Raw genomic sequence first — 22,715 nt, 5'->3', positions numbered from 1 at the left:
ATTAGAGATGTTACACATTAAGTTATTTCACTAAAAAATATTCATCCTAGATGTCGCACATTAAAATAAAAATGTATATTTTTATCGAAGAAATTATCTATATTGTATTTAGCCCCATCATAATCTAGTAATAATATATAAAGATAGCAGCCAAAAAATATGCATTGAGAAAATGAAGATAATGTTAGTAGCTCTCAGTTGAAGTTAAAAATGACACAAGATGATATGGTCGAATTCGTGTGTTCAAATCCTAGATGCGAATGAATTTTATTCTGTATTTTCTATTTCAATCGTTTGAGATTCGTTAACATTGTTTTCAATTATTAGTAAAGTTATTTATTCAGGGACAACTTTTTCTTTAAATTATTTTTTAAGGTTATACCCATCAACGTAATTATTATCTTGCTACTAATTTTTCCCATATTTTCTAAGTTCCAAACCAATTCATTGGAAATATGTGATCATTTAAAAGCTACAAATATGGAAAAAAGTTATTAGATGATATTGTTAATTCTGAATTTGAAATATGAGATCGAAATAAATGAATTTTAATAACTAGATCCCAACTAGACGCTGTCTTGGTAAAACAACAGATCTTGGTTTCGATTTCTAATTGTAACCCTTCATGATTCATTTAAATTTATTGGTATTATATTCTACTCCAAATTTTTTTTACTAATTTTAAATGTAATTATTAAATTCAAAAAAACATCATAAAATGGAAGTGACAAGTCAAGTCAAGACCTCGCTTGAAGTCCTAACAATTGTAATGTATTTTCACTTCGAATCTGATTTGATCAGATTTGACTTGATTTGATCAGCCAAACACATTCTGGACGCTGGTGAATAGTATCTTTAATGAGATCAGTGTTAGTTTAGGAAGAGCAGTTCATTAATTCTGAGTCTACTGGAGGAGATATTGAAAAGTTTGAGTGGTAATGAAGTGGGTCAATCAATAATACAATTTAAATTGTGAAAAAATTAATGACTTTTTTTTCCTTCTGTCTTCTAATGGACAAAAGTTTAGAATTTCATTACAAACATGAGTAATGGTTTCTTCAGAATTCTCACGTAATCATTTTTCTATCATTTCGTTTATTAAGTTGTGTTTTGTTTTGCTTGATTTGACACCATTTTGATTTTTATTGTGTGCATAATACATCTAAACCAACACTCATAAAAACATTTATGTCATTTTCGATTTTAGAATTATCGGAAAAATGCTAGAATTATAAGTGCCGCTCCTCTATACCAAACGATGAGAATATTCGAATAATATTGATTGTGTTGTCAAAGATAACATGTTATTTGCTTAGCTTTACATATTACATCGTGATAATAGTAAATAAGTAGATAAGTTAAGTAAATAAGTCTTAATTATCAATAACTTTCGTTATAAACAATTTTTTTTTTTATAAATGAAATGACAAAGGTTGTTCAACAATTTGTAGTACTCCGCACTTGGCATTTTGGAGATGCCCTATGTTTCTTATTCTTCTTGATTCGGTTTCTCATTGCTGATGATCGTAACTCCCGCTCCAATATCCATGGTGAATAAGGCTAACGGTTTTGCCATTTGTACTTGATACTTACCTTACTATGCTTCTCCTTCCAAACATACTTTAAAGGATAACAAATAATTTAAAGTAACAATTAGTCGCCTGAAATATCAATAAAAATTGAAAATATCACCTTAGTATAAATAAATGCCGCCAACGGGAATTGAACCCGTACCTTCTGATGTCCAGTCAGTTTCTATGAACCACTAGGCTTATTTCCAACCTGCCAAATAATTCAATTTGATAGTACCTCAATCAACAATTACTGCTTATTATATTTTTTTTTCACCTTTCTCTCTCTCTGGTTTCAATCCTTGGATTGGTTTGCAGCAATTTCTTCTAATCTCCTCTTCCATTCTTCCCTGTCTTGTGCGGCTCTTTTGACTTCTGCATATGATGAGCAGCGCACGTCCACCAGCAGGTCCTCCAGGTACTCTCGGCGTGGGCGTCCCCTAGAGTTGGTCCCCTCGGTCATACCCTCTATTATGACATGCAAGAGGCCTTCTTGTCGTATAACATGGCCGACCCATCTTGCACGCCTTTCGGACAAGGTCCTGAGCAGGTGCCTTCCTCCTTCGATTCTTTGGAGAACCTCCTCATTTGTAATATGGTCTCTCCAGGAAATTCCTCACAGTCTTCTATAGGACCACATCTCAAAAGCCTCTAGTCTCCGTTTATCTCTTTTGGATAGGCACCATGTTTCGCAGCCGTACATCAAGATACTCCATACATGGGTCTTGATGAGGAGTATTCTCAGTTTTAGGTCTTTATTATTCGTTTCACCTTTAAACAACCAAATTTATTTTTGTAGGAAAGGCTTTGTTAGTGCTAAATTTCCCACTAGATGGCGTCGAGATATATTATATCTACATTTGTTGGTGAAATAATTTGACTTGTCAAATATATTATATTTTTTTTAATGATAAACTAATGTTTATAAGACAAAGTTTTATGCATATCATAAAGGATAACACATAATTAAAAGCAACATTTAGTCGCCTGAAATATCAATACATAAAATCTTGTCTTATAAACATAAGTTTATCATTAAAAAGATAATATTTTGAAGTGTTTAAAGTTTGTTAAAATACGTTGTTGGCAGACAGTTGTTGACTGATTGTGGATACTTTGCTTTAAAAGATATCCCTACTTTACGGTAGACGAAATTGAACAGATAATAAATTATCTATTATTGTTTTAATAATTGAGTATTTTCCTGATTGATAAATTGTTTAACTAATAAATCGCATGTTATCTCATTGGTGAATGTAAAATACAAGTTTATTCGAAGGATTTTATAATTAATATATATTGTAAAAGTAAGTTTACTAGAACCAAAACCCAGAAACGAGTCCCAGTACAACCAAAAAAATCATATGGTGTGGTAGCCCTTTTTCCCCCATCCATGAAGAAGGTTCCCGTTTTAACCTGAAGGGCCTGCTTTTGAAGATATAACAGGCTGACATTTTTAGATTTATATTCTGCAGCTATTTTCTTTTGTTTCGCTTATTCATTTACTGTTCAATATTTATAATATTTTGATGTGGACCTAAGAATATTTTTCTAAGTTGATATATATTTTTTTTAATTAGTTAATTAATAATGTTATGTAACACATTATTAATTTGTTTTTTAACTTTATAATTCCAACTCAACAAATAATTAACCAAAAACTTCTGAGTAGTTTGGAGTTAAAAATTAAGATGTTTTTTTGCTGCCCGATGATATTTTTTACAATTAAAAACAAATATTAATATTTTTCACAATTTTTGGCAACTGGGTGCAGCACAGAAGATCACATTTACGTCTTCAAATAGGCTTAGAAATTGCTACCTAAAATCCTGTTTATGTACCTATACGGAATGTCAACAACTTACCTTTATTTGCTCTTCTAAATTTTACATATTATTATTTTAAAATTATTATAAAACTATTTATTCATAAAAAATTTATTAATTTAACAAACCATAGCTAAAAATAATCAATAACAAATCATGTTTACAATTTTTTTGGTTTTACGGTGTATTAATGAATTTTTGTTTGCAAAGGCTAAAAAAAAATTTTTTTTTTACTAAAATTATTATGATTTTATAAAAGAATTAGCGATGATGTTATCAATTTTGTTTTCAAACTAAAAAGCAATTAAAATTGGTTTAGCAAAAAAAAACATATTCAACTAAAATTGTCAAAAACAATTTTTTTTAATCTAATTTTAAAATTCTATATTTTTCTTTCAATATCTCACTTGACTTAAACATAATTTTGTGTATATTTTATTACCTACATATATATCATAACGTATTTAAAGAAGGTTGTCGAATGGACAACGGGCGGGCGGCACAATTTGATTTTTATACTCTACAGTTTTATTCCGATATTCATAAATTATTATGTGTTGTCTACACGAATTTTCAAAAAACTAAGGACTTCCGGTGTCACCGGAAAAATTCCGATGACTCCAGCTGGTAATAAATTCATTTTGGTTGTCCGAAAGTTAGAATTGTGTTAATTTTGAAATATTAACTTACAACCTTCTGGCAGAATACAAATGTTGTTATAGTCCCTGATATAACCTTCGTTGCACCTGCAGTTGGGCTTGCACAGTGATCAACCCTGTTATTAACATACCATCTTCTGGCAGAATACAAACGTTGTTATAGTCCCTGACATAACCTTCGTTACACCTGCAGTTGGGCTTGCACAGTGATCAACCCTGTTATTAACTTACCATCTTCTGGCAGAATACAAACGTTGTTATAGTCCCTGACATAACCTTCGTTGCACCTGCAGTTGGGCTTGCACAGTGATCAACCCTGTTATTAACTTACCATCTTCTGGCAGAATACAAACGTTGTTATCGTCCCTGACATAACCTTCGTTGCACCTGCAGTTGGGCTTGCACAGTGATCAACCCTGTTATTAACATACCATCTTCTGGCAGAATACAAACGTTGTTATAGTCCCTGACATAACCTTCGTTACACCTGCAGTTGGGCTTGCACAGTGATCAACCCTGTTATTAACTTACCATCTTCTGGCAGAATACAAACGTTGTTATAGTCCCTGACATAACCTTCGTTGCACTTGCAGTTGGGCTTGCACAGTGATCAACCCTTTTTTTAACTTACCATCTTCTGGCAGATTAAGATATGCTAGAAAATAAAATGATAACAAACACTTTTAATCATAAGTGATACATTATGTGATAATTTATTATAAATATTATATTTTTCTTTTGATTTTGTTTTTTGATTTTATTTTGATTTTGTTGTGTTTATTTAGATGTTCTTTGTAAAAAAATACAAAAAATAACATGTAAAAGCCCAGCCGGGAATTTATAAATAAATAAATATGCGATTTGAAACAAATAGGTTTATATAACCTACATAAAATAACACAAAACTTCGATGATCGAAAGAAATTGAAATTTCATAGAAATAAACAATAATCCCAAAAACATCTGAGGAAATTTCAATGCTAACGGAGTAATTAAGATTGTTGAGGTGTATTAATTTTAGGCTTGGAATTCCTTTAGAAACAATAGATTTTGATTTTGTTATTACATTAATTGAAATTGCTTAAGTTAAAAAATAATATAAATCTTCTGAAAAACTGCAAAAGCAGTTTAGCAGGTTTAAATTGTAAAATATATATTTTTTAAATAAGTATATAAATAAAAAAAAGTTATAGAAAAAAAAATTGATCTTATATTTTTATACAAAATTATAAATTATCAGTTGGCACTGATATATTAATGTTGATTTAATTTCATGTACCTACCATTAGATCAAGGTCCTCTAGTATGTATTATTGTGACAATTATTCCACAATCTCAGGATATAACTCAGTTATGTATAGATTGTACACTTACACACTAGGGAACTTTTATACTACAATCGCAGTTCTCTTAATATGCCCCTTGTGAAGTATAAATCTGCACTAATAACACATTTAACGCTACTTATTTTAATGAGGTCACTACTAAACAGGTTTATTGCGCTTATTTTATTTGTTATGTTTTATTTTAATTCTTTAATTTTTCACACATCAAAATTTAATACTATGTATGTATAAAAAAAAAACTTACATATGTAAATGGCACTAGTGCCGTAAATTCTACATAAATAAATATTATGCGAATTTCTTATCATATTATTGGAAATCTATTTTTTAGCATTATTTAAAACGGAAATATTCTCTTAGTCATAAAAAACAATAACAATATAAACTAGAAAGGGTTAAAGAGGTTTTAAATTTACTTACGTACCGGGCTACAAATCACAAAGGTTGATGTGTACATTCTGAACCGTTAATGAATGTACTGTGAGTGCCATGGGGCTCTGTACTAGGACCACTTTTATTATTCATTTACATAAATTATGTTTTTATGGTCATAAAAGGGTACAAGAAAAGATAATTTGCGGATGATGCGATATTTATACCACAGGTTAGAATTGGGAGTGCCACAGGGCTCCGTACTAGGACCATTTTTATTATTCATTTTCATAAATTATGTTTTATGGTCATAAAAGGGTGCAAGAAAAGATTATTTGCGGATGGTGCGATATTTATACCACATGTTAGAATTGTGAAAGTATAATTGGGAAATCAACGGTGAACTAAAAAAACTAGAAGTCAGTAGAAATAAAAATTCACTTGTTATTAAACATAAACATTAATTATAATGATACGGTTGAACCTACAAACAAGCTGTCATGTCAAAGTTTTGCAGGATTACTTATTTTATACACCACTATATGTTTGTAATAATCATATTTATTGAAAATTGGATAATGATTTTAAAAAACTCAAAATCATGCAGCAACGAAATAAGAATTCTTACCTGATCTTGCAGAAAACACCTATGTAAATTATTGAATAACATTTTGCAGAGGTAGTTACTTTAAATAAAAAAAATTCCACCAACTGTGTTAGTTATCAACAATGGGTTTTGCAAAACACCTGTAGCCTGATGCAACTGAAGGTTGTCACAAAAATTATCAGTAATGCTATTAGCAGAAAAATTTCACTCCATCAAAAAATATTCTGTGTTTACTCTTCCGGCAATTTCGTTTATCAATTTTACATCAATAATTTGCTTTGTTATACGCAATGATTTTCGTCACGAATAGTCATTTAAGTTAATTTTTTAATTTTTTTTATTGAATAAATAGTTAATACATATTAGGGTGTATCAATTTTTAACTGTTTTTGTTTTCAAATTCCAAGTTAAAAAAAAGTTGCTACTAGGCACCGAATCTTATCACAAAAAAATTTGGATTTTTAAAAAAAATTTTGGTCACCCGCACAAGGCTTAAAGTTTAGAAAATTTACTAAAAAAGTAAATTTTTACAAAAATATTAAAAGAATCTAAAACAGTTTTATTCTAAGCTGCAAGTTAAAATTCCTCTAACAATAAGTACCAAAAACATTAATAAAATTATTTAAAAAATTTAGCACTTCATGTAGGTCTCCCGCATAAGGCCTAAAAGTCGTAAATTTTAGCCAACTTTTGAAATTTTGCAGTACTTTGATATTTGTATTGTTCATAGTTCAAACCTTAAATTTGACTAAAATCTTGGGCTTGTTTCAGATTGGTTATAGTAGTATTTCCCCATATGGTTTATCCATATCTTATAATAGATTCTGCCATTGACATAACAATTATTTTAATTGTTTCAATTGATAGGAAAAAAATAATGTGTACATTCTGCCAGCAATTTATCTGAGTCTTTTACAGGTTTTTTTAATATGTTTGTCCCATTTTTGTCCCATCTTTTGAAAAAGCAATCTACTGTAACACAAAAATTGACATATTCCGTAACTTATTCTAAGCTTTCACATTTACAATTAGTCGGGATATTTTCATGGATGCAATTAAAATTATGTGAAATAATATTAGGATTAAATTGAAATCTGGCATAAAGTGATCTTATATGCATAACTTTGGTTTTTTGGCATTTATTAATAGTCCTGCAACATTGTGATGGTTTGAACACTTACATAAATAAACGAGACAAAAGTACTCCAAAATTTTTTTTTATTTAGATTAACAACATAAAATACATTACAGGCAGGCCCTTAAGTAAACACGTTCCCACGGGAAGGAATACCAAGAGAGGAGATCGCAGGACGGACACAGTCGGGGTTTGAATTTGGATACGAAGAGAGCTCCGAGAAATCAATTAAAAATCAGTAGTGATGATATGAAATTACGCTTAGTTAGTGAATTCAGATGGTGTTAAAAATTATTGTTAAGTATTAAATTAAAGTGAAATATTATTGAACCGGTGAAGTGAAAATGATTGGACTCAGTGAGGATAGAAATAATAATAATAACAATAATAATAATTGGATAATTTGTAAAGCGCCGCTTTGTAAAAAATCACCTCAAGGGCGCGATTGTATTATTGAATTGTGTTAATTTAAACGTGATTTCGTAAACAGTTCAAACTAAATTACTTGTCTTAAAAACATAGAAATAATAATAATAATAATAATAATAATTGCATTTTAAAATAAAGTGGACGTATTTAGCAGCAGGAAGTGTTCACCATATCGATTAATCGAGCTAGGGAGGAATGAATAATTAGCGAGATGGCGTTCTATCCACAGAGACCGTAAACCAGAGAATTAAACAAATCATAAAACTGCGGGTTCGAATCCTGACAGAGGTATTAGGGAGGTAAAATTTTATTTACATAATTATTTAATTACCCTTTTATAGATATAGGGAGGGGACCAAAAATTGAACAAATTGCAAGGACTTCGCTAAAAGGAGGAAGGAGTGCCGAGAGAGAGAAGTTAAACTAAACTGATTTAGCTATGTAGGGTGGAACCAGGTAGGTTTCATGCTGTGATTGGGAGATGACGCACAGGGTGAGTTTTTTTATATTATTTATTGAATTCCAGAAAACCCTTTAAAAGACGGATGCAACCGAAGAACAGGAACCAAGTTTACAACACCTGCCGCCCAAATAATGTTTCATCAAAGGAATGCGTCAGACAGATTATCTATCAGCTGTAAAAGGGAGACGGGCCAATGACCTTTTCATATGTAGGCCGAGGCGCGGAGTACAGTCAGTCGAAAGGGAGGTTTTGCTAGCGTACGACCGCCCAAATAGAAAGCGATCGGATGCAACCAGACAGAACAAAAATGAACACTTATCATCTGTTATTTGACTTTCTAATTTACAAATTGGGATATAAAAGAACAAATCTAGAGTCAAAAGGGGAGATGGTAATCACCGAAATAAAACTATCAACCGAACAACTTTTCTCAACAGGTCCCTTTTGAGAGGTAGGCAGCCTCATAAAATTAAATGCCAAAATCAAACCAATTATCCGTTTATACCTACCTGAGAGGATAAGTATTCAATAGAAGATACCCATACCTAATACACGAGGGTGCTAGTGACCTCATAAAATAATTACTGGAACTAAATATTGAAATACAGACAGTCCTCATCCTAAGTTTGGCATTTCGAGTAAACCTTACATATATCTCACATGATAATTGGCTGAATGGGTAAGCACATAACTTATCGATAGAAGCTGACTTAATGTCCACAAGATCGTCGTGTGTTATCTGTGTTATTGACCTAGAAAGGGATGTAAGTTCCCGACGACGTGGAATTTACAGCGTTTTCTGGAGGTGGTATGTAACTTGAGACCTTACGTGTCACATTTTCGCGACTAGATTCGTGACAAGGGATGTCATGGTTTTCCCCTTCTACATTCAGTAAAGAAGATTTTCCTGGAGGTGTAATGAGGTTGGGGCATTTCTGAAATTGGTGAGAAGACCTGGTTTTTTTTATTCTGGCGTGAAGGTTGCAAATTTGGAACAAGAGGAGGCCAAGCAAAGCCCGTCAGACCCGGCCGGTTCGGATATCCAGACACGCAGATATCGATTGCCTTGTTCTAATTATCATCCATCAGATTTGTTTGGTAAAGACGAGGAGCCAACTAAGCTTGAAAAAATTCATTTTCGTTCCTCTCCTTTCCCTCCCAAAATATATACATGGATGGCGCCGACAACTAACACCATAAATTTATCGTATGTATATCATATATATAAAATCTAACACTTTATCATACTCACATTACCCTACGACAGGTAGAATCACGTAGCTAGTTGGAGAGCAGGCGAGACAGAAAATAAGGCTTATGAAATGACTTTAAAACACAGCGGTAATGGATTCAACTCACTCTATCTCAAAAGAACCGAGGGATACCACACACATACATAGATAACTAGGTTTCTATACCGAGAAACAAAAAACCAACACAACGTTCAGTGAAACCTTTTTATACTGAACCGTCACGTGAAATAATTACCTTCAAGGTCGTAAAACACGTAGACAAACTAGGATACGCACACTTGAAGAGATGTGTAATAAAGAGAGGAGCAAAGGCTTGTACAAACGAAAGGGAGGATATTCCTACCCCGGATATATACATAATCAAAGCCTTATGGAAAAGTTACCTTTGGGACTTAAAGAAAATTCATCACAGAAAGAAAAGTTTTGAAAAGTGCAGATCATTACAACATATGACCATTTACAAAGTTGATTAAAGTCAATTTGCATGAGTTCAATTGCAATTTTTAGATATTTATGTGATATGACTAATGCCGTATCATCTGTAAATACAAAATGTTTAACAAAAGAGAAAAGTTTTTTCACTATAGTTACATAAATTATATATAATGTAGGTCCCAATATGGAACCTTGTGGAACTCCTGCAGATACATTCTTTGTTTCACTAAAAGTATTATTCATTTTGGTTCATATTTTTCTATTTCTAAGATAATCTTTAAATAAATTTAACACATTTCCTCTTATTCTAATTTTTTCTAAGGTTTCTAGCAGTTTTTTTGAGTTAATTGTGTCAAAAGCTTTAGAGTATTCGATAAATAACACAATAACAAATAATTTATTATTTATGCAATTGAAAAAATCTTGCAGTAGTTTTTCAGTATTTTTTTTCTTTGAAAGCCATATTGATTTGGATCTATGATAGCGAATTTTTCAATGTAATTATTTAATTTATTTGACCAAAATTTTTCGAGAATTTTTTCTAACGCAGGTAGTATACTAATAGGCCTATAATTTCCCAGTTCAATGTGCTTTCCACATTTAAATATTGGTATAGTAATGCTTCATTTAAATTCTTGTGGAATTTTTGCTTGTTTTATTATCTTATTGATTAAATAAGTAATTATTGACCCAAGCGTTTTCATATTTCTTTTTAAATCAAACATTCTTTTATTGTCAATACCTGTGCTTTTAGAGTTATACATTTTTTTAACAATGTTTTCAATATCATTTATAGTAGCTCTTGGTATAAATAAACTGTGAAGCAGTTCTTTCAGTACAATATTAGTAGCTTTGTGATTGCATTTATCTAACATGTTGCTGATGTTATCCGAGAAGTAATTCACAAAATCATTTGAGACAGAATCCTCAGTTCTATCTCTTAACATATATCGTGTTATTATTTTATCACAATCGTTTTTTGGTTTACGTCCTAAAATATAATTTTTCTCATCCCAGTTTTTTTTGTATCATTAAAACAGTTTTTAAATTTATTATCATAGTAGTTAGTTTTATCTTTATTTATAAGTTTATTGACTAAGTTTTGTGATTTTTTGTATTCTGTTTCATATGTTTTGTTTGTTGGTGTACTTTTCCATTTTTTATATTGTTTATCCTCTTTATTTATATGAGATATTAATTCACTGCTTACCCATTCATTTATTGCATAAGGTGGTGTTTTTGGTTTTTGCACTATCGTTTAAGATCTTCTCTTGTAAAATTTATTAAATAAAGCTTTTATTTTTTCAATTAATGAAATACAATCCTTCTCCTGTATAAGCTTAATCCAGTTATAATCTCTGATATATCTATCAATATCCTTTTGTGAGATGATTTGAATATACTTATTTGCAAAGTCTACCTGACGTTTATGAGATTTTATATTAATAGCAGTGATAAAATGATCGGCAATATTATTTTCACAGACGCAAGCAGTTATTTTCTTGCCTCTAAATTTGGAAAATATATAGTCAACACACGTGCGAATAATTTGTCCATTTAATACAGCTTCTATGGTTCCTACATTGATGCATTTAGTTAAATAATGGTTAATAAGTAAGTTTTCATATGAAGTTACAATATTATCTTGTTCATCAAGCATATTTAGATTTATATCTCCAAGTAAGATAAAATTTTTCTTACTATTAATTGTCTCAAGATATGATGATAATTCCGTCAGAAATGAAGATTTACTGAAAATAGGAGGTCCATAGATAGCTATTATATTGACTTTTGTTTTGTCCTGGAGTATGAGCTTTCCTGTTATATTTTCAAAATGTATTGATTGTAATGTTTTTAGTCTAAATTCAGATTTGTTTCTTATATTCAATATAATACCTCCTCCTGACTTATCAGTCCTGCAGTAGTTATATGCATTATATCCAGGAATATTGTACATGCACATACTTTCAGTTTGAATAGATGTTTCACATAGCATCAGAATGTCAATATGCTTCAAACAATTGAGTAAATATATATGCAATACATCCCAATATTTTTGTATAGATCTTATATTAAATTGAATACAAACAAGATTATCAGATGTATTTGTGTTTTGTTTTTTTATCGAATCATCTAAATGATTTACTGTACTACTTTCTATTTCGTTATCATTATCTAAATAAAAAAAATTAATCTGTGCCATTTAATTCGTGATGGTAATGAATTATTTTCTTGTTTTGTTTAACAACAGACGTGTTTTGAGTATAAATTGAAGAATTAAATGTTAAATATTTAACAATATGAAAGTGATGGTACAAGCTAATTGGTACAAGTAGTTTTTGATAAAGGCTTAATAAATATAAAATAAACTGTATGTTCACATCTAGTGTTATTTCAAAATATTTGTCATATTTTAAGATTTTTTTAAAAGCTGTTTTTATAATAATGAATGTGAAATATAGTACACAGTGAATAAATGCATGCTTAAGTAAAAAAAAATATGTTGTTGAAGGTGTCGTCATGATATTACCATTCAATAAATAATGTCATATAATTATGTTATTATTGTTAGTTATTTTGTGATCTTTCATAATTTTTATAAAAATATTTATGTAATAAAATGTAATAACACTATTTCTACTTTGGGACATGTTAAATCATTTTTCTAGTCAATATTCTTTTTTTTCTAAAATGCTCTTTTTTTAAACACAATACATTTCGTTTTATCGTTTGCAGAATGCCTGATTTCAATATTCCAGTTAATTTTTTTATCACAATTTGAACTCAAATTAAACTTAAATTCTTTATCTTTTTTTTATTTTTTTTTATTTCCTTTATTTTTTCCCAATTTATATATTTCACATTACAAGTTTTATAATAATAGGAAAGGTAACCCACTAAGCACAATCTTAGCACAATCTTTGTGGGAATGATCACCAGCACAGTGTGTACACAATGGTTTGTCATTTTATTTCTGAAGACACCTGACAGAAGTATGTCCAAAGCCCAGGCAGTGATAGCACTGCACTAGAGGATGGGCATCCTCTACTTGTATTCTCTGGTATCCCACATAGATTTTACCGGTATATACTAGCCTTCTTCTTATTTCAGTACTAACTTCTATTATGTAATTAGATGTGTTATCTCAATTTCTGGTCACATCCTTGATGTATCGTCACATCCTTGATGTATTCATTCTGTTCGATTATATCTTGTATAATATCATCCTTATTATAGTTGGTCTTTTCTTTTTAATTTCTGTAGCACTGATATCTTTGAACTCGTCCCCAATAGCTTTACTCATTTTTTCCGCATCGTACTTTGTCGAACATTTTATAAGTATTCTATTTTTAGACATCGCATTAACACCAATCACTTTGGCACCAATCTTACTTAAGTTAATTTTCTTCCTGATTTTATTTTGTATATTTTCTGAAGATATCGTTGTAATTAAGTAAATTTGTTCTTTGGTAAATTTATTCACTTTATCTTGAACACACCCTCCTTCGCAGAATCTATAAATTGATGTGGATTCATTTTTTTGATTTAAAAAACACCGTTTTTATTGAGCTTCTAGATATTTAGGATAAACTTTAAATTTCGTTATTTTTCACTTTTTATTAATTCTTCAATTCACTAAATTGTTGTGTCTTATTGTCCTTTTTTCACAAACAATGAAATAGAGCACAGAGTCACTTTTTTAAAGTTTAAAAACGCACAAACAACGCACGATCGCGAAATCAATATATTCTGCACTTTTTACTGCTTAAATAAAGCTTTATTTGCGTTTATTTCTTTAAATTCGTATGAACAAGGATGAAACGTCAAATCTGTAGGTAGATAAAATTATTATTTAAACTTTGTTTACAATTTTTCCTAATTTTTAGGAGCTATTCGTTTATTTACAATTGGTCTAACTAACTAAGAAGCTATATTAAATGTTTTTAAGCTTTGCATTTCAAACTACTACTAATAGAAAAATGATCGCAAAAATGACTAATCACTTTTTTATGTGACACCTCACAAGAGCACCTCTATCCGTACAGAGTAAAGACAGGGGAATTATATCGATATCTGGTTGGGCAGCGTTGTGAGGTGAGTTAAGGTGGAAGCTATAGGAAGGGCTTCCATAATTCGCATCTTGAAAAAGCCCAGGTTATATGAACTCGACTACTAAGAAAATTATTCAATTTCCATTTTAAAACTAAAAATAAAGTACCAAAAATCGATTATTAGTTACTTTACTAACAATCGCTTAAGCTAATGCTTAACTAAAATCGCTTCATCTCAAACACCTATTATAACATTTCATTGAAATAAAGAATGTTACATCCTCTCCTGTAAAATTTGCTGATTGGTCGTTCGGGCAAATAAGTAGTGGGGTGACGAACTGGTCACTATTGAAGATTCTATGTTAAGATTTTATGCTAGCCCCATACAAGAGGCCCTATTACTCTTCGGGGTCCTACGATTCTTGAACTGGTCCGAGAAATTTACTTCAGGATTTCAATTTAGTATTTATTGTGGGGGGTACTACCATCGAATTGCACAACTCTCACTGAACTCCGAATTTGTCGAAATCAGAGAAACCCTTACCCAACACAACCTGGTCAGTTTCAACGTCTCAAAAATCCTATTGAGACGTATATACTGACGACTGACGAGGTTGGCTTTACCCCAGACATCAACCTTCCCGAGCTGTAATTAGAAGAAGGCTTGTCAAAAATATAACCCTCGTAAAAGGTGCTATCGTCAGCGTAGTGGTGAATTGATGCACATTTAACGAGATCTTCCATGGATTTGGTGCTGAGAAAAAGAACAGCCGTCAACTATCGTCTGAATTGTTCTTCCCTCGAGAAAGTCCATAATCCAACTGATAGATTGAAATCAATGAGATCGTATGAGACCCAATCAAAGGCTTTGTAGATATCCAACTCGACAATATTAGTTTCTTTAAAACGCTCCCAGTACTGATCCCGAGCAAATCGCCACACGATCGGTTTCTTTGAAATCTATATAGCCGATTGCTTGGGATGTTTTTATTGTCGAGATATGTGAGCAATTTGTTATTAACCACACTTTCTACCACAGTGGTACCTTGGAACGGATGGATTCATCCGTCCGTCACTCCGGAACACGCTGACCCCCAGATTACTACCCACCCTCATACCTTTCCTTCCCAGAACCTCGTTTCTTTTGTTTCTTCATAAAACCATCGTAGTGAAGACGTAAAAAAAACCAGTGACATCCCTTGGACGAACACAACAAGTGTTCGATAAATCATTATAAGAATAGCAATCGTAAGGTTTAAAAATAAACTGAAAACATTAATTATTATTGTGCAAGCAAGAAAATCAAACAAAACATTCCGATATATATAAAGAAACATTTTCACGTCCGCATCAGTGAGACACTCTCTTTATATTCCGGTAAGAACTTAACTATTTTATTAAATATTCTTTCTTTGATTTTCACTAATTTTCAGTGTTGCATGTATGCAAATTTTGGAACCGGAAATTAACCCGCTTCCTGACATTCAATCGAGCTGACACTCTGCAGATAGACTCGCTGTCGATGACAATGCATTCTATAATTATCTATATTTTGGTGGCAATCACGTACACACGCGCACACATATTCGTATTTTTCTGAAATCAGTTGACATTACAGTCCTTAAAGGTTTCATTAAAATGTTCGAAGGTTTAATACTCTGTCAAAAAGGGCACTTAAAAATAGATGTATTAAAGTAAAATGAAAGTTTTTTTTTGCGGGTTGAACATTTTAAATATTTTTTTTATTTATATGTGAAGTTAGTCAATTTTTCAAATTTCCAAAATGAAATATGTACTGTTTTTACGTCCGTGAGTAAATGTAAGACTCTTTCAGATTTTAATGTTATAAACTGCCAGTTAAATTTATTTGAAAAAATAGAGGATTTTTTTACAATCGTTTATTTATCTGGTAAACTGTAAAAATATATGGAAAACAAAAAAAACGTATTTAATTACATAAACATAATGTGAATGTTTTTTCATTTCATGGAAGTAAACTTTGACATTTCTTTTGCACCATGAAAAGAATGGTGGTCGACGACGTTTCAAATATATTATTATTATTTTGAAGTGTTTATGCATAACTTTTAAATGCAAATACAAATCGTAGAGTTGGCTCTTTCGAACACTGCTGAAATCATATATCTCACAGTAATACAAAGCGAGATGGAAAAACTGTAATGAGTCTTTATCAGTTAAAAATACTCAATTGCAATTCGTGTACTGTGCACCAAATGATACACAATCCAAGTGGTTAATAAAACTTTTCATTTCAGGAATCTTCAAAATGAAGTTTGTTATGGTGGGATTGTTTCTAGCCTGCGTGGTTGCAGGTTCCAAAGCGCAGAGTGGTAAGAAAAAAAGTTCAATTGCTTATTTATGTACTAATACTTGTTAAGTTATATTGTTGATTAGCAATTGGCTTGGCAACCAGAAAGTTGTCTATTTTATATGTTTATTTTTTTGCTGTGACACCTCACAATAGCGCCCCTATCTGTACAGTGTAAAGGCAGAGAAGCTATGTCGTTGTGCAGAGTTGTGAGGCACGTTAAGATAGGATATTAATTCGGATCTTAAATAGACCTGGATTGCATGAGGGAGGAAAGCAGATGTCAGCAGTTCGTTCCACATACGAACCGTCTTACACAAAAACGATTCGAAGAAGCGGCCCATTCTCATGAATCATGTGTTCCATTTTGTTAGCTCCTAGAGTAGGCTCCATTAAAATTCCTGTAGAATAGATTCGGCATCTCTGTGAATTAGAGATAGAGGCAATTGGTCAATCATTGTCAATCGGATGGACCGAATCCTTTACACAGAATCAAGTAGGTTTATCACGTATTGTGGGGCTTCAGACTAGAGACCAGACTAAACCAAATTCAATTGTTGGTCGTACTTGAGATTTTTATGGGGTTAGTAGCTGGTCTATTGAAAAATATGCCATATGTTTTGTGCGCCTTAGACAAGACGCACAATTTTTTGGAAGCAAGATTTACTTGGACTCTAAGCATTTCAAAAATTAGGAAAACTTTTAAAAGAGAACAATTTTTGCCGCAAAACCAATTTAATTATTCTCATCCAAAAGAAAGTCTTTTTTTACATCATAAATATGTGTTTATAAATTTAATCGCTAAGGACCATAACATATTTGTTCTAGATTACTCTGGTGAATTTTGAAATTGAAAAGCGACCAACAATTTACATTATCAATCAGGTTGTTTGTTAAGAGTGATATTGATTTTAATCTTATTTGATAAGAATCGAACTATGCCTGTAAATTCGAAAGGACATGTGCCCCTCGTGCTATTCTCAAGTTTAACCTTTTTTACTTTTCTGGTAGCTTATCCTTTGATAGAACTTTACCAGGGTTGTCGGAGGAGGGCTATGTTTACCGATTTTACAATATTGTGTAAAACTTCAACCATGTATCCGATATCTAGACTGGACATTGGAACACTGTGAAAATTGTATTTCTTCAAACTCTTCAATTTTGCAACACGTGTAGGTGCGTGTGAATTGTGTCAATTTCCTTTCAATTAGTCCTGCGTATTTCATATTTCTTACATTTTGATGCAATTTATACATCTCCTTCTAACAAATGTTCCTGCATCCCCCCACCCAAGCTGTTACTCAACTACCTCTTCATTTCTTACAGTGTGGGGTAACCACATTAGTGAAATTTGTAACAATTTATTTATACATCTTCTGTCGTTTAACCCTAGAGTGTGCGCGTCTTTCCGTAAAACGTTTGTAGGCGCGTGGGGAGCATTTTTCCGCTCGTTTTCGTGAACAATTTTAAGTAGGAATAATGCAATTTAATTGATTTATTTTCTCAGGATTTAAGTAAAACAAAAGTAAAACATTACAAATCGACATATTTATTGAACTCTGCTCAAGGAACTTTGATTATCAGTCGGTTTTAAAAATTTAATATTTTTATTTACTTTTTTAAGTTATCCCACATTATCCTTCTATAATATTTATAAAAATGGAAAAAAATAACAACATTAAATATTTTCTAAATCTCCATGATATGCTTTGGCGAAAAAGTTTCACATAAGTATGTGCAAATGTTCGTTGCACTGCAATTTTGAGCATCTGCAACACCCTTTTTTCGAGCGTCTATTTTTCTTTGATGGACATATTTATACAATTGCCTTCCTTCTTTGAAGATAATGCTTGTTCTATATGAACAAAGCAAGCAATTTAGTCCCTCAGAGGAATATTTAAAGTGTCTACAAAAGACCTTGCGGTCATATATGGCTTGACCAGGACCATCGCAATCTTCTTCAAGTACTGTCGGCTTAGCATCAAGTGTTCAGTATTGGATTTGTAAATTATTTGGCTATTTATACTGGCAATATTCATCATTTAAAAAAACAACATCATTGGCCTCATTTACGTAAATATGAATTTAATTGAAAATTCTTGCATGGTTCTGGACACGTATGATACATTGAAATAAAAGGGCTTTTTTAGTTTTTACAATAAAAGTATCAAAAGATATAGTCCACATTTCAAATTTATAAATAATCAACTCTTATTTACTCTAAACATAATAGAATGTCCAATTGCTATAGACTTGCGTTTATGATGATACGTAATAGAACATTCACCTTTTCATTCTACCTACAATACTGTAATTTATTGGTGAACTAAAAGTGTCCGACTACTCATTAGTTTCTTTATTTAGAATTACCTACTATAATACTCATAAGTAATTCTTATATTTAGTTTTAAGTATCACTTGTATTTTTCATAATAAGTGAATAGTTTTCATTTTGAGAAAATAAATGTGTTAAACCGTTAATAATATAGAGCACAATTTTTACTAACGTGATTAGGTGCGCAGTGAGCAAATCGCCGCCGGACGACACTTGATAGTAACAACCTCTTTCTCAAGCAGCCCCCTGCATACCGATGGCGTCCAATCTTTCGGCACGGGTTGCGAATGATAATGGGGGCAGCTACTAAAAAGAGCAAAGTTTACGCGCAATAGATTTAAGAAATATCAACGTTTTTTGCATAGGGCGGCAAAATGCTCATAGCGCGCCCACTCTAGGGTTAAGAAAACCGGTGAAGTGGACATGTTCTATCAGTGCATGTAATATCGAATCTATAACGGAAACTTGTGCAATGATTACCACCCGCGGTATCCCTCAGACCCATAATATCGATTCGCAACCAGATGAGTTTCAGAAGACCAGGCCAACCTAAGTCAGAATCGCTTTGCAATTTTAACTAACTGCTGAAGTGCTATCCTAAGAAGTCGAGTAAAATTTTAAAATTGATTACCGTCCACCACAAATAAATTCACATGCACTATGACAACTGCACCTTCATTTTCACTTACGGCATTTGCACTTTTCTTTTGTGGTGAGTGAACTATCAATTGTTGTACTAGAACAACAGATAGTTTCTGTATTCATTTTTTATGTCTGGTTGTGTAAGATGGCATTAAGCCTTCAATGGTCCTACTTACTCTTTCAGCATTTTTTATCAGCGTTAGTTTTAAGGTGAAACTTAATGCTAAATCACAACTTTTGATTAATCTTTATAACGAATTGGTTTGAATTATGAATACCAAAAAATGTGCCTTAGATAAATTGACGGTTGGTTACTCAATACAAAACATAAATTATAATTGTTTCAATAGAAATGTATGAACACATAAATGAAACAACTTTAAAAAAAAAATATTATGGCAAAGATTATCTGTGACAGTTTCCCTAGGTTATTTTTTTTGCTTTCTTATAAAATTGCTTACGAAATAAATAAAAACCACTTTTGCACTGAAAATCGAGTTTCCGTTTGCCAAGCAATTTTAATGCATATTACCTAAATTCGTGAAGATATAAGGCATGTGGGCAACAATATGAAACCGATTAACTGCTCCATTGTGTTCACTTTGCGGATTATCCTTTTCTTTTCACTCCATTGTGTCTATATAATGTTTTTATATTTAAATTCATAACTGCTACCAACCTAATATACAATACTGTCGCCATGTGTGAAACTAGTATTCTCATTGAGAGTCTCAAAGATGATATTGTATATTTCTCACAACAGCAGAAGAACACCTCAGCACAATTTATCTTAGTGAGGTGTTCACAAAACAATACTAATCTATTTAAAATTATTATTTAAAAGAAATAAATGTTGTTTTAAGGTGATTATGGCTGCCCAAGAGGTGGAGTGCTGCGTTACTGCTGGAACGATCAGACTTGCGAGGGGTTTCTGTGCGGAGGTCCAATAATACTGCCGAACACCCCTAATCCACGGCTGTGTCACTGGCCCAACTGCGTGTGCCCCAGATGGAAGTTGAGGAACCACGAAGGAGTCTGCGTGTATCCTTGGAATTGTGAAGATGGTAACTGGAATTAATAAGACAACTAACCACCTCCATATATTTAAATAACCTCCACGAAATTAACACATTCTTAAAATAATAATAAATGTATGAACACATAAATGAAACAACTTAAAAAAATATAATATCATGGCTAAGGTTATCTGTGACAGTTCCCTGTGGTTAACTTTTTTTGCTTTCTTATAAAACGGTTTAAAAAATAAATAAAAACCGCTTTTGCACTTAAAATCGAGTTTCCGTTTGCCAAGCAATTTTAATGCCTATTACCTATATTCCTGAAGATATAAGGCATGTGGGCAACAATATGAAACCGATTAACTGCTCCATTGCATTCACTTTGTGGATTATCCTTTTCTTTTCACTACATTGTGTCTATGTAATGTTATTATGCTTAACTTCATAACTGCTACCAACCTAATATACAATACTGTCGCCATGTGTGAAACTAGTATTCTCATTGAGAGTCTCAAATAGGATATTGTATATTTCTCACAACGGCAGAATAACACCTCAGCACAAGTTATCTTAGTGATGTGTTAACAAAACAATACTGATCTATTTAAAATTATTATTTAAAAGAAATAAATGTTGTTTTAAGGTGATTATGGCTGTCCAAGCGGCGAACTGCTGCGTTACTGCTGGAACGATCAGACTTGCGAGGGGTTCCTTGGCGGAGGTCCCATAAGACTGCCCAACACTAGTGATCCACGGCTATGTGACTGGCCCAACTGCATGTGCCCCAGAGGGAAGTTGAGGAACCACGAAGGAGTCTGCGTGTATCCTTGTGATTGTGAATATGGTAACTGGAATAAATAAGACAACTAACCACCTCCATATATTTACTTAATCTCCAAGAAATTAATTATTAGAATTATAATGAATGTTTTTTTTTGTAATAAATGAAATAATGATATCCTCACTGGGATCTCCCGTGCTGAGGATTTCATTTGAATTTTTTGAAAATTTAGTTGTATGGATAAAATAAAGTAATTTAAAATATATTAAATAGTTACATGTTATACTTAAGCAATGTTTATTAGCATGAAGAAACATTTAAATAATTATTTTAAATCTTCCGAGAAAAAATACATGACGTCTGCGGGAATTAAACCCGCAGCCTTCTGATTGCATAATTACATAATATGTTGTTCTTTGTGCTGTGCATAAAGAAAGATATTGTCTCTAAAACATTTTCGTTTATCATCAAAATAATATTCAATATCATATTTCTAAATTAAAAATATGTCACATTATGTTTTTTATTCAATTTCAGTTTTTATCTATATTTGGTGTTACTATATTATCTATTTCTGATCTTCCTATATTTTGTATCCCGTTTCTTATTTGAGATTTAAATGCTAAAATATTGTTGTGATATCTGAATGAGAGTGGAATCTTGTTGTAGAGTTAAGTACTACAGTACATGGAAAGCTTTTTTGCTCAAATTTTGTATGTTGTAGTTGCTTGTTGGATATGTTTTTGACCCTGAGATCTCGTGTTTTTTTCTTTTTTCTTGGGTTTTGTTTTTTCTTGTGTTTTGTATTTATGAATGTTAAGGAGTATTGTTTTAGAATAGAGTTGTTTAAGTGACATGATATTAAGGTTGCTGTAACTACAACCAAATGATAAATTCCTCGCACAACCCAATGAAAATAAAAATAAAACTTTAAATTATTTTTCAGCAAATTTTACGCTTTTTTTAGAATATGCAGATTCGAACGCTTAGAGGGTCCGCTGCGCGTCCACCTGCCCCGGAGGAACTTGTGCCCAGCCACGCCTCATCAAGGTTTGCAAGCGCGCCTGCATTCCCAACAGCTGCGAGTGCTTGCCGGGTTACGTCAAGGTCTCCAATGAGGACCCCACTTGTATCTTATACGACGAGTGTTTTGAAGCTTTATGGAAGTACTTGACTAATTTGTTTCTTTGTGGAATAAATGTTTTTAATTTAATGTTTTTTTTCTTCTTGTAGAATCTAAAAGACGCTAAGTTGATTTAAGTATTGTGAAAGTGATACGACAGTAGATTAGTCTTTATATAGAGTAGCGCAATCTCTTTTAGTCTCACTCTATACCAGATCAATGTCTAATATAAACATTAACTCTCCATACCAGTAGTTTCTTAAATCGGTATTAACAAGCAACAAACTACAGTAAGTTTAAACTAAGAAGTGTAAACTGTAGCAAGTATTAACTATTAA

General features: G+C 31.8%; 1 protein-coding gene and 1 long non-coding RNA gene across 2 annotated transcripts in view; both read left to right on the top strand.

Moving 5' to 3' along the window:
- LOC149416122 (uncharacterized) overlaps positions 1–20,549 on the top strand; it is a 107,109-nt gene extending 86,560 nt beyond the window's left edge. Inside the window, exon 4 of the mRNA XM_089641577.1 lies at positions 20,318–20,549. Coding sequence (XP_089497703.1) covers positions 20,318–20,532 — 215 coding nt within the window. The 3' untranslated portion in view covers positions 20,533–20,549. The remainder of the gene's footprint in view (positions 1–20,317) is intronic.
- A 572-nt stretch (positions 20,550–21,121) lies between these two features.
- On the top strand, positions 21,122–22,467 carry LOC149416121 (uncharacterized). Its single transcript, XR_016303649.1, has 2 exons — positions 21,122–21,317; positions 22,222–22,467. It is a non-coding gene; the product is annotated as an uncharacterized LOC149416121 (long non-coding RNA).
- The last annotated feature ends 248 nt before the right edge of the window (positions 22,468–22,715 follow it).

Source organism: Hesperophylax consimilis, chromosome 17 (genome assembly GCF_061612785.1).
Source record: "Hesperophylax consimilis isolate HC1 chromosome 17, BYU_Hcon_1.0, whole genome shotgun sequence".
Classification (NCBI taxonomy): Eukaryota; Metazoa; Arthropoda; class Insecta; order Trichoptera; family Limnephilidae; genus Hesperophylax; species Hesperophylax consimilis.
This window is presented reverse-complemented; position numbering and strand designations above follow the sequence as displayed.